The sequence below is a fragment of the Trachurus trachurus genome (assembly GCF_905171665.1).
Source record: "Trachurus trachurus genome assembly, chromosome: 1".
NCBI lineage: Eukaryota > Metazoa > Chordata > Actinopteri > Carangiformes > Carangidae > Trachurus > Trachurus trachurus.
The window spans coordinates 37,831,416-37,845,171 of record NC_139891.1 but is presented as its reverse complement, the minus strand read 5'-3'; the positions used below and the strand labels follow the sequence as shown (position 1 = coordinate 37,845,171).

At 42.3% G+C, this 13,756-nt stretch overlaps 1 protein-coding gene across 1 annotated transcript; it reads left to right on the top strand.

Moving 5' to 3' along the window:
* Positions 1 to 225: 225 nt before the first annotated feature.
* LOC310993076 (caspase recruitment domain-containing protein 8-like) lies at positions 226 to 12,996 on the top strand (the record flags this gene model as incomplete). The annotated part of the gene is made up of 11 exons (XM_083981340.1): positions 226 to 250; positions 392 to 460; positions 911 to 954; positions 5,824 to 5,879; positions 6,008 to 6,222; positions 6,335 to 6,603; positions 9,530 to 9,643; positions 10,581 to 10,722; positions 10,895 to 10,984; positions 12,516 to 12,584; positions 12,692 to 12,996. 11 exons carry the CDS (start codon positions 226 to 228, stop codon positions 12,994 to 12,996), a joined length of 1,398 nt encoding a protein of 465 aa, XP_083837466.1.
* Between the last annotated feature and the right edge of the window lie 760 nt (positions 12,997 to 13,756).

Below are 13,756 nucleotides of genomic sequence, written 5' to 3'. Positions count from 1 at the left end.
GTGTGTGGTTGTGTGTGTGTACAGGTGTGTTGTTTGTGAGTCTCCAGGTCAGGGGCAGTCAGCTCTCAGGGATGAAGGTGGGAATGTTAAATGTGAAGCAGAGGCCGTATAGAGAAGCCTAACTTAATATTTAACAATGACTTATTCTTCTCCCTATTAAGGGTGAGTATTGGGATGAATGCAGTTCAGTTCAGTTCTTAGGACTGTGTTTGTGTGTGAGGGGGGATGGATGTGATCCAGTTCCAGTCAGGTTGGAGGTTGAGGAGTGTGTGTGTTTTGGGCAGAGAGAGGGGGAGAGCAGGAACAGGTCCTGGCTCCACACCGTCCCACCTCCAGATTCCTCAGTTAAAGTCACTTTAATCTGACTTTCCTTTTCGTTCTCACTTCTCAGGTGGTATGGTAACATCGGTATGCTTCGACTCCCCTTCATTTAGTTTAGGCTCCAGCAGACAGCTCCCAGGTGCGTCTCATTTCTAACCTCCCTCCCCCTCCTTACTAGTGATGTTAAGGTGATGATGCTACAAGATTACAAAGCTAAAGATAAAAAGACAAAAATAAAATATATTATAAAATAAATATATACAAAAAATAATGTAAAAAAAAACAAACTAATGATGAAATATAAAAATATCATAGATACTGTATGTTAAAAGTAAATAAGAGTATGTGTGTATAATAAAAAATAAAATAGATTAGATTAGATGAGATGAGTTTATTTGTCCTTTTCAAGGAAAATTGTTTTCACCATTGTGTACAAAACGGCCTTGAGAAGTGCAGATTACATTCATTTACGTACATTCCCACATTTCATACATACATATTGGCTGTTCATTACATCAGCTTTATTGTTTACATCAGGGTCTTTATTTCATTATTGTAACAGTAACTTTAATGTCCTGTTATTTTTCAGAGTGGCCCCAGACGCAAAGAATACAGCAGATGAAACCTGAGCAGGTACAACAGAAGCAGTTACCATTGAGGCAGCAGCAGTTGCAGTGTTCTGCACAAGCACGTATCGACACTGAGATATTTTTATTCACTGCACAGAAAATAATTGTTACATTTTTCTTAGAAGAAAAAATATTTTTTTGCCAACAAGAAGAACTGAGAGCATAATATTATATATTATAATTTTATGACTCTTATTTTTATCTTAGTGGCAACTTGTTTATAGAGGAACTACGTAAGTCTGGTCTCTTCCTCTCCATCCATCTCCCACCTCCCCTCCTTCCACCTGTCCAGGTTGCAGTTGAACACAAACAGCTGCTGAGACACCGACTCAGTGAGATTTGGGGAGTTTTGTGATTCCATCACATCTTGTGAAGAATCCCTCAAACTCTTTGAAAGTAAAGCTTGGCCTCACCATTAACAACTTTGCCTGTTTTCAGGAGGCATACTTACTGTGATCATAAACATCCAGAATCCAGATTTAATTATTTTTTATTTGGTGAATGCAAAGTCTTTCAGCCAAGCAGTTGCCTCCTGATTTGCTGTGTGGAGGGTGACCAGTCCTCCTCTCAGTCGTTGGAGAGGGCAGGCTTCAATGATGTGTTCCATGGTCTGCTCCTCTCCACAAGCACACAGTGGGCTAGGGCTGCTGCCCCATCTGTGAAGGCTGGCCAAGCACGGGCCATGTCCAGTCCTGAACCTGTTGAGGGTTGACCACTGTCTCCTTGGGAGGTCGGTGCTGGGGACCTGTTGAGTAGGGTCTAACACCAGGTGTTTATTGGGGACCTCCTTGAATGCCCACTCCTTTTTCCAGGCTGATGGGGTGGTGAAGTCAGCTGGTGGAGTGTTCTTCCAGATGGGGCGTCTGGATGGGAGTCGAGCAGTGGGTGGGTTGAAGATGTCTTCATAGATTGGTAGGTGGAGGGAGTTTTCAACCTTTTGAAGCATCTTTTGAGTGGATGCTACTCGCCGGATGTGTGGGGGTGGAGTGTTTGATAAAACGGGGAGCCAGGGGAGTGAGCGTATTGTTCCAGTAATGATTTGCATGGTTGTGTTAAGCTGGGTGTCCACATGGTGTGTGTGGGATGACCTGGACCATACAGGGGCACAATATTCTGCTGCTGATTATGCAAGGGCCAGTGATGAGGTTCGAAGTGTGGAGGTTGAAGCGCCCCATTTTGCACCGGCAAGCTTGCTGAGCAGGTTGTTCCTGGACTTCACCTTGGCCGCCGTTCCTTTTAGGTGATCCTTGAAGGAAAGGGTCCTGTCAAGGGTCACTCCAAGGTAGGGTGGATTTGGGACATGCTTGAGTGGGAACCCGCTCAGGTGGATGTTAAGTTATCTGGCAGCTTTTGCGTTGTGGAGATGGAATGCACTGCAGACTGTGCATCCAGAAACCCCTTGTCACACCGACGGCCCGCCGGCGGGCCCCCGGGGGGGTTTTAATCAGGGAGGTGTCATAGAGGATGTCACCAGTCACTTGAAATAGTCATGCCACATATCGTTGGAAAGCTAAAACTCTTGTGATTAAAGATATGCCGACCATTCCTAAATATAATCATCACAGCAACACTCGAATCAGACTATAAACATGCTAACAAAGTTCGTAAAAAGCCGATATAACTCACGATTTGTGTCAGGGCAGGCTCAGGATCACAGGGTTTCCCCACAAACTTGGTGTCGTTACATTCAGAAAAGTCCAGTAAATCCAATCCAGTAAAGTATTTAGTCCAAAACACACGGTTGTACCGGTAGATAACCTCATCCCGCTGCTGCATCTTATGAAATTACGCATTGTATATCCAGTAAATCCGTTTATTTCTCCTCATAAGTCCGGCGTTTACATGAAAACAATGTTTATTTCACTTTACAAAATGGCGCTGCCCTCTGACCTTTCGATTGACAGCTCACTCGACCAATCACAAGCTCCCTGTCCCCGGCTGCCGCCTGCAATAGCGAATGGAGTGGCTGTGTCTCATGAGGAACATCCCCTCCGACAGCGCTGAATGGCTTCAGCCAATAGGAACCGATCCCGATGGAAACTGTAGCATTGAATAGCCAATGAGATTACGAAACGAACGATGTGCTGCATTCACGGTCCCTGGGAAAAGGCAGCACTGCCATTTTCATGCGTAACTTTGCAAAAGCTGCACTTTGGCGCATGTATTGTTTCTCAATGGCAACTTTAGGAAAACGCCTAGATATACACTTAGAAAAACATGTGTAAAATACTCATTTTTAGCAGGATTGTTATCAAATTTGAACTGGGGCCAGGTAAGGCTTCATGCTGTAGTCCCATTGTGTTTTCCAGCTAAAATTCTCAGCCACACTCATCTTCAGGCATCTGATTGCAACAAAAAAATTCAGGCGAGAATAAAAACATTCTAATTCAGTGTGCTCCCACTTAGATATCTCTATGATAGTAGCACTTATAGTGATTATTTCAGTTTGGGGAAAAACTTCAGAGTGATACCTTTCAAAAGAGACCAAGCCCATCCATATTCTCCAAACAGTTCAAGAACAGCATTCAATTTACTTTGGGTACGCCTTGGATAGGCGAATATTACAGAATTTATAGGAGTGGTAAGAGGTTAATAATTAGGACATATACAGCCAAAATACATTCGTAGGGCAGGTTGCTCAACTTACCCCAAAGCTACCATATTGACAGAGGACTTGGACTCGAGACTTGAGAGTTGACTTGGACTAGAGTCCCGATTTTGATGACTTAAGACTTGCTTGATCAAATCAAAAAAAGACTGGACTCGCTTGGGACTTAATGCCAAAGACTTGAGACTCTACTTGGACTTGAGAGCAAAGACTTGAGACTCTACTTGGACTTAACCCTCTTGACTTGAAATTCGAGTCAAGTCACATGCAGCTAGCACAAAGGGGGCAGGAGGCTACACAGTTTTAGCCCGAGAGGAGGGGCTGAGTTTCAATGTTTGTTTGCAAAGTGCAACGAACAAAACTCCAGACCCTACCTTTAAAATATGTGTCACGTCAATATTCAGCCAGCCAGAGACGTTCTATATAGAACCCACTCCTGTTATCAGTCTTGGCTGTATAATTAATACCAACACACTAATGCCTACCACACACATAAAGATAATCTGGCTCATTTTGCCCCGATTTTCTCCCATCCGACCAAAGACAAAAATCGCCCGATTATCTTAGGCTCTTAAGATTATTTTATGAGATTCTCATGTGGTGTTTTAAGATTTAAATTCTCCCAACAATCGGCTCGTAAAACGGTTGGCGCCGACAATCATAATTATTAAACATGTTCAATATTTACGATTGTCAGCCCCGACAATCGTGATCGTTTGGATCAAAAGTCGGCTTGTGTGTGGGGGAACCCGACAATCTTGAGTCACTGTATCCACGGCATGTGACGTGAAATTGAATGTAACCAATAAAGAACACGTAGCATAACAAACCAGCGTGGCTAATGGCTCCATGGCTACCATCAACAGAGTAGCTACGTTAGATCACGTTTGATCACGCGAGATTTCTGGCGTGTTACTGTCAATTTTAAATAGCTTTATTGGCATGAGAAGGCAGTGCTTATATTGACAAAGCATATCACAATATAATATTAATAAAAATAAACAGATGAATAAGTGGCAGAATATTAACAATAAAATATAAACAACTTAACAACTGAGGCGTGGTCATGGTCTTTACGTATCATTAATTATAATCGATTTGTTTGGGACTCCAAACAAAAATCTTAGGACTTGGACTTGAGCAAAGACTTGAGACTCTACTTGGACTTGCAACATAGGGACTTTCTCCCACCTCTGCATATTGGCATATTGACTTTTAGTCCCCACAGCTGAAATGGTGCACTTTCGTGATAGGTTTACTACATAATGTAGCTCATAGATGCCACAACTCATGTTAATTATCTCCTTGGGTCTAAACACGGTTATCATGAATAATATCATGAACTTATGAGTGACTTTTGAGAGTGAATGTCAAACCACTTTACCCGTGGTGTGTTTACATGGACACAAATATTCCTGTTTTATTCGGTTTAAAAGCCCAAACCGAATAAAATTACTGCATATAAACACCTCAATCAGAAGGAACAGGCGTAGTGACATTTCTTCACTTGCAAATACTTGAATGAAAGTGACAAAACAAATGACAACTACTGAACTGATCTCCAACTTTTATCATTCGCGGGAGGTTTTGATTTCTGAGTCCTCAACGGGCCTAAAAATTAAAATCCGCCTGGACCGGACCCGCGGGTGTTGAAGCCCGGACTCAACGCTGCTCACAAGCATTAATTAATAACCCGGCGCCGGATTCTGCCAAAAAAGAGGAGAAATGACCCCAGTCATTTCTATCTAATTTTGGCATATCCTGTCGGGTTGTTTGGTGGGACCGGCCCATTAATAACACTAGCGTGTGCCACACGGCTGTTGAACGTCTGTTTGGGAATTAATTTAGTGGCACATGTACACACCAGATCGGATTGATCATATCACATGTAAACAGTCAACCCGAAAGACTCATTCGGAAATTAATTCAATTGGAAAGAGGAAAAAGTGTCCATGTAAACACAGACTCCATGAAATGATGCCTTCCTCCTAAATATTTAGTCACAAAAAAAAAAAAAAACATGCTCAATTTTGCTTATGGTTTCCTAGCAACAAGGGTTCAATTTACCCTAGTTTCCCCTCAGGCATTTATTAAACCATCACAATTACCTTAAAGCTGTTTAATTAAGGTACAGATGTAGCATAGTTAAGCTACAAATCCTGAGTAGTTCCTCTTTAACTCCTGTCATCACTATATTCTAATGTTCTCTGACCAGATATTACATTTATAATAGTTTCTCTCATTTTGTGCCTTTCTGGAACCCAGGGTCCGTCATGTTTTACACCTGTGGTGTTTAAAGACCATGGAGGCATCTCATACAGGTAATAAGACCATAAAATGGTAAAACCTGAGCAGCTGTCATTGTACTGTCTGTCCCACAGCAGGGTCATGCTCCACTGTTCTACAGTCAGTAGCTGATAAACGGCTCTGGATCAATCCTCTGCCACAGGTTCAGGGGCCCAGGTCCAGGTGTGTTCCAGTGTGATATGACTAAACTGGTGTTTAAGATGACTGGGGCCGGGGAGCTGACGTACAGGGTCGTCTGGTGGGATGTGGAGCTGCTCAGCACAGCTGGAAAGACGCCTGCAGGTCTGCTGTTTGACATCAAGTGTCCTGAAGATGCTGTGTCTCAGCTGCACCTCCCACACTGTGAGACAGATCTTGGTGAGTGGCACAAGATGGAGCTGAGAGGCCAAACAGCAGTGATGAGTAACGATGTGTTAAAGTGAGACTGACAGGACTTTTAGGTGTTGCTGACGTCTGTCTGTGTTCACAGCACCGCTGTCTGAAGGTCTGTCTGTGGTCCACATCAGTGATGATGGGATGTGCATCCTCAAGCCACAGGAAATAACACACACTCATGTGATTGTGGATGTTCCTCACCTCTCTGCCTTTGGCCTGGTATGGGATGTCATTAAAAAGCTTTTAAACATCGGCCAACCAATAAGTGGCCAAGTTCTGCTGTTTCACCAACCACCATCTGCAGAAAGCCCAACACTCTATGTGTTTCTACTGCCTGACAACGTCCCGATGCAGGAGGTAAAGGTGAGTTTTATTGGAGGCTCTTCGCGATAACAATTTTCTGAACCATTTTCCTGTTAAACTAAACCCCTATACTTATTGTATACCTTTATTTAACTGAATTTTGAAAATGTCAGAGTCACACACTACTAACAAAAATATATTTTATAGACTCCACTTAATCAAAATTACTTTAGTCCCCGATCTTTCCTGATTTGCGTCATAGCCGCAGGTGAACAGGTTGCATCTATCTCCTTATGGTGGCCATGGTCTCCTTATATGGCGTTTCATGGGCGGAGATCTAGATGCTAATTGATGATCACTGGGGGCGTGCTGTCAATTTACGATGGGTGGGCTTTCGTGCTTACGATCAAATCTGAGACTACGTTTACACGTGCCCGGCTATTTTCATAAACGGACATTTCACCCTCTCCGTTTACAAAAAAAACTGCGTGCACACCAGTCCGTTTTCAGAAAACGTTTTGTTTACACTAAGCCGTGTATATATGCCGTCAAGAGCATGCCAGACCTGTAGGTGGCAGTGTAGCGAGAAGCTCAAGCCCATGTTAGCCAATCAGAATCCCGCACATGATCCCGCATAGCAACCTGATAGCAACAACAACAACGTCACTTGCCCTCCTTGTGTGTAAAGTTTTAATATTTTTTCATGCGAGAAAGTAACTGTTTAGATGCCAAATATACGGCCAGTTTACTTTACTTTACTTTACTTTATTGTTTTATTGTACGTGGACAGTCCCAATTAATCAACTGCATTAAATACAGTAAAAAGGGCAGCTTTAGCCAGCATGGGTAATATCCTGCTGTAGTCCCCGGCCAGATTACAATGGGCATCCTAAAAAAACAACAACAACAATATATTACAACACAATGATTAAAAAGAATCAATAGGGAAAGGATAGAGCAGGTAGGCATCAGTACAATCATGCAAAGACAGCACATAGAAACATACAAGAGCAGCACATGCAATATACCAGTAATCACACACAATAGGCTACATCAGCACATACTGTACTACACATTCTGGGATGCAGACAGACAGGGGTGCATGCAGACATCACATAGACAGATAAAACACAGACAGGCAGCATGATCATGACGCAAATAGCACAATATCTTAGTGGGTACAGGTGTAATTATGAGTGAGCCATGTTTTTAGTTTGGATGTAAAAGTACAGTATGTATGTATTTCTTTAATATGGGTGGGAAGTGAGTTCCAATTTTGTAATGCTTTAACAGAAAATGATAGCTGGCCAAATGTACTTTTCCTGAATGGGACTGTTAAGTCACCACGAGTGGCGCTTCTAGTGATCTGACCAGTGTTACTGCGTTGGTTTATGAATGAGTTCAATGGTGAAGGAGCTAAACCATGCAGGATTTTAAAGACCAGACAGATGTTCCTATAGTTTATCCAAATGACGGCTGTTTAGAAGTTTGCTCCGATGTTTCTCGGAGCGGTGAAGCTTTTTTTTTCTTTTCGGAGAAGTGAAGCTCCACCTGTGGAGCAACGACCGGGACATCACAGAGATAGTGGCCGCTCTGCAAAGCTGCTCGGTCGGCCAGCCTCTGTCGTCCTCCCGGGGACAAAACGATCGCTAATTAACTTACCCACAGGTTTTTAGAGGTTTACCACCGGCTGGTTAAATTATTTTTAGGAGATAAATGTTGGTCTCATTGATGAAATCTAACAATTGTGGCAGTAGCAGTTTGTTTGAATGAAAAGTGAAGCTTCATGTGTGTTAACTGTTACTGGACAGAAGAGCAGCCCAGCCTCGGGACTCTGTACAGAAATCACCCCATTTAACGTTACATCAATAAATAAATGTTTTACAATGAACACATCAGTCTGCATTAAATTGTATCATTATTATTATTTATTTATTTTATTAAGTTATGTAATATGGTTACGGTTAGACGTCAGGGTCTGACGTCGGCTACCCAAATCTCAGTTTTTCGCTGTTTACATGCAAACGTGAAAACGGAGTTTTCCAAAATCTCCACTCTGGCCGGAGTTTTAAAAAAAGCATCGTTTTCAGGGGCGAATTCTCCGTTTGCGTCTAAACGGAGGGTGCAAACGATGGTTAATGTCTCCGTTTTTAAAAATAACCGGGTACGTATAAACGGGGCCTGAGATTCCCGCAATGTTCATGAATCTGGAGTTGTTGTTTTTTTTGCAGCCACATCAGCATGGCTGTATCTTCACATGGTTGCATCATTACGCAGCCATTGTGGCATTTGCCAAATGTCTTAAAGACAGAGGTTAAAGACGGATATTACCCAGCCCTAATTTTAGTAATGTATTTCTCAACTTAAACAGAGGCTACACATTTTAAGTGACATAATAAATAAAAGTAGTAGTAGTAGTAGTAGTAGTGTTTTCCAAATAACTTAATATTCAAAATAGCCTAAATAAATGAAAGTACTTTTGGTCGGTGTGCAGATCATTTTCTGAAACCCGTCCTTGTTTCCCTTTCAGTTTATTTTGGGTGTTCGTTATAGGTAACTATTTTGTGCAGTTCCGTAGTCTAATGCGTTGCTATCATTTCATTACATTTATTACAATGCATTTCTCCCCCCTCCCTCCTCCTACACTCACACCGGTAACACAGACACACCCACCCACACTTAGACAGCGGAGGAGAAGAGAGACAGATGTTTGTGTTGTTACCCTTAAAAAAAAAAAAAAGCACCGGAGCTTTCTGGTCGCTCACCGTTCACAGCACAGTTAGCTCTACACAGCTTGTGTGTCCGGTAATGTGCACACATCACGTTGGTGGACTGGACGCACTACAGCGACAAATTGGTGACTTTTGTACGCTTATGTAATCACACAGCGTGATATTGCGATTGTAATTGGATTAATCGTGCAGCACTACCTTGGATTGGAGTTATAAAGCTACTGTCTCATAAAACTGTTTTAATGCTCCTGAAGGTGAAAGGTCAACTAAAAGAAGCTGAGTACATTGTGGCCCCTTCCTCCTGTTATTTCATTAGAAAACAAAGCTACAGTGTGGACTGTCTTGAGGCCGATTTAGTACAACCTGAGGTGAGTATGTCAAATACAACTTGTCTCAGTCCCTCTAACAGACTGATGGACTGAATGTAATGGGTGGTCGAAGTGTCATATACAACATATGTTTCTCTGATGAGTTGGTTAAGCTCAGATTTTTTGGGCAGACTTAATCTCCCAATGTTCAATTGGAATCAATTCAATCTAGAAGCTGCTTTTAAAGAAGAGCAGCCAATGGGAAACTCTGACACGGTCATGTGGCATTTGGCTGACCAATAATGATGAGTCATGGACATTCATGATTACAGGTCTGGCTAGAGCACTGGAAAAGAGAGTAACAACATGCATTGGTTCAATAGAAGCGCCTCCTGATGGCGGAATATGGGTATTGCAAAAGCGCCCAAGAACTGACATCTCTGCATTGTTGGTGAATGAGCAAGTGTGGTGTTTTCAATAATTTAAGGACATTTATAGATCACCCACGTTAATAACATCATTGAGGATCCTTTACAGATAAATATTAACACATAGGCGAGTAAAAAAAAAAAAAAAAAAAAAGCTGTCTACATTAATGTTTCAATCTACATTTTGTAATAAACAAATTGTAAGTATAATCTGATATGACCAAGACACCTAAAAACAAAAACACGGCCGTTTTCATCAATTTACAAGCAAGTGGGCAACACACATACATTGGAGTGAATGAGTTTTCTGGGCGCTTTTGCAATACCCATATCCTGCCACTCAGGGCGCAAAACCCTTAAACCCTTAAACCCTTACCACGGGAGTCAATGGTGGTGTCGTTACTCTCTTTTCCAGTGCTCTAGGTCTGGCCAGAACGAAGAAGCTAAAATTTAGTTAACTGCAAAGTGTGTAGAAGAAAATGTAGAACATTTATATTAGTACAGCTTTAACCTTACATACTCATTTAAAATAAGATGAGGTAACTTCAGTCGTTGTTAATGTTTCACAGAATGCATTATATGACTTCAACTATGGACCAAATTACCACCCAACTTTTGAGATTGAGTTGAAAGAAAGAACAAAGTCAGCAGTTGTCATTGTCCAAGACCAAGAGAAGAGACGTGTCTGGAAGTATAAAGCTAAACTAACAGGTAAATAAACCTCTGTCTTTAATTACTCGTACACTTAAATTATTCATAGCTGTTTAATTTACATAATTAATTGTGTTCTACATTATATGTGTATAGATGCATGTATGCTACAAGTTTCCTTCAGAAATTCAGACTTAATGCTTCCCTATCTTAGCATTTGTTTCTGGTTCAGGTTTAAACGCAGCGTCAAGTTCAGCTTCCCAGTCAAGTCAACCTCCACCCAGTGAACCAGCACTACGTCCAGTCCCGGTTGAAGAGGGATGTGAGTACACTAGGAGCCTAGAGAACCAAGTTCATTTGCACCATTAGCCCCGTTGTTAAGGTCATGTAATGTTGTGGTCTATCCATCTATCTCCTCCTGGGTGATCCCGAGGCACTCCCAGTCAGAAGGGATATATAATCCCTCCAGCAAGTTCTGGGTCTGCCTCGGGGTCTCCTCCCAGTTGGACATACCTGGAACAGCTCCAAAGGGAGGCGACCAGGAGGCATCCTCATCAGATGCCTGAATCATCTCAACTTGCTCCTTTCAACATGAGGGAACATGGCACTCTATTCCAGCTCCCTGTGGATGTCTCCCTGTGAGGAAATGGCCTTGTTGCAGAAGACCATTTCAGTCGCTTGCATCCGTGATCTCATTATCATGGTCACACCCCAAAGCTCATGATGATAAGTGAGGGTTGGAGCAAGAATTGACCAGTAAATTAAGAGCTTCACCTTCTATTTCATCTTCCTCTTCACCATAACAGTTTGGTAGAACATCTGGATTACTATGGTCACCGCCCCAATCCATCTGCTGATCTCCATCTAACCTGAACACTGAAGATATTTGAACTGTAGATCTACCAACTGGACGGACCCCCGTGGGCGGGGTCGTCATAGCATGGTAGCTCCAAACACTCTTGTCTCAATTTCGTCAACGGACCATGATGTGGTTTTCCCCGTAGGATTACATGCTGTCATTCCGACATCTCACCATTCCGACATCCCACCGTTCAGACATACCGCTATTCCGACATGAGAACGTCCCACCATTCCGACAATGCTTTCAATATAAGGATATGTGCGTTACTCAACAGGTGACTCCCTTCTTATAAGCTGGGGACACAGTAGGCGATTTTCTGCCCTATTTTACCCACGATTCCCATTCGGGTCTACTCCGCACCAATCTGCACTAGTTGGTGACAGTCGGCTTAGCGAGTCGGCGCAGAAATCTGTTAGTGTGATGGGTAACAGACTCAAATCGGCAAGTGTGTGAGGAGAACAGACGATTCTGGGCGCAGTCGGGTAGTGTGAAATAGCGTAAGAACTCAAAGTAGATTCCTCCACAACTTGATCCAGAGCCTTTTTTTTTCTTTGTAATGTATTTCTCACAGCAGATAGCTGTGCAAACAACAGCAGCAGCAGCGAGCTGTATGTCGTCCATGTTTGTTTCCACTTGTTTCCATACAAAATGTGTTGACATGGTTGCCTTGCAAATGATACCCTATATACTTAAACCGTCTTTGACTCAACTAACCGCATATGTGGAAATTACACACTACACTACTTTTCAAATGTACCTGGATACGTTCGGTCTGGATTACGCTTAAGAGCCAATCATAACCTGAATGACAAGACCATGTAGGAACTGTAGGAACTACGCCACCTTGCTTGGATCAGGGAAACTGGGACCTTCTCCTGGAGGCAGATGGGAGGACTTGGCCTTCTGTCATGGTGTCCAGTTAATTCTGAGTTAATATTATTGATGCAAATTTTTGAGTATTGTCAAACTAAATCATTTATTCTTGGTTCAGGTTCAGCTTCTTCCGTCACTGCCCTGTCCAAACAGCCACTAGCCACCGGAAGAGGAGGAGGAGGAGGAGGTAAAGAGCACTGCACTGCTCAAAAAAACAACTAAAATTCCCCACATGGTTTAAACAAAGTTCCCATCTAGCTGCCTAGTTAAAGTGTTTCCCACCTTATCTTCCAGGTCCTGATCCATGTGTGCAAAGTCTACCAAGGAGAGGGAAGTACGAGGAGAAACTGTTCTCAGTTCGGACAGAGTTTATTGCCAGAGTGTCCACTTCTGTACTTAAAGACCTGATGGATGCACTTCTTCAAAACAAAGTGATAAACGACAGAGAAAAGGAGTCGATCCCAGCTCTACCCAGGGCGGACAAAGCACAAGAGCTGATAGACATTGTGATAAGTAAAGGAGATCCAGCTTGTAAACTTCTGATCAAAACCTTCTGTGAAAAGGATCCATTTCTTTCTGAACAACTGAAGTTAAACTGAAACACAAATGAGAAACTGTTGGATACTGATGAAATCAGTCTCGCACCAATGCATTTTTAATCTGGTACAAAATCAGAGACTTTACTCGTAACCCACTCAGGTGAATGGAAATATCTGTTAGTACTGTACCTCTTTGGTAATACAGAAGTGAAATGTCCGTAAACTCTCAACTCAACCCTCAAATGTTCCTACAAGATCTTACGTGACTTACACAGACATGATGACTAATATTATATCATTTTAGGCTTTTATTATCTACAGTATTTATCTCCTGTTATGCTCATATTTCATTATTTTTATGAAACTACAGATGTTGGTGAACCCACTTCACCATTAGTGAAAGTCAGAATTTTCTATTTTTAATTATCTTCTGAAAATAAGGGCAAAACTTCACATAGTTAGCTTGATACCTGTCAGTTAGCTGTTGATTGAACCATACAGTAGGCCTAAATGTGTTGTGTAACGGGTGTGTATTGTCTCTGGCCTATGCACATCCGTTAACTTGTTTCTTGTGTGTGTTGTTTCTATCCTGCGTTGTGTTCTTGGGGGTGAGGGAAAGATGGACACAGGACTCAGGCTGCTGATCCACCGGACATTTATTCAACAGGCAATGGTGGCATCTGTATGAGAATCAAATGAAAGTGCATCTGTGACATGCGGTCTTGAGCTAGCTCACAGCAGGCCCCTGCTCTCAGTGGGGTCATCACCGACTCAGCTAACTATAAAGTTCACAATTATATTTAATAAAACACTGAAATAA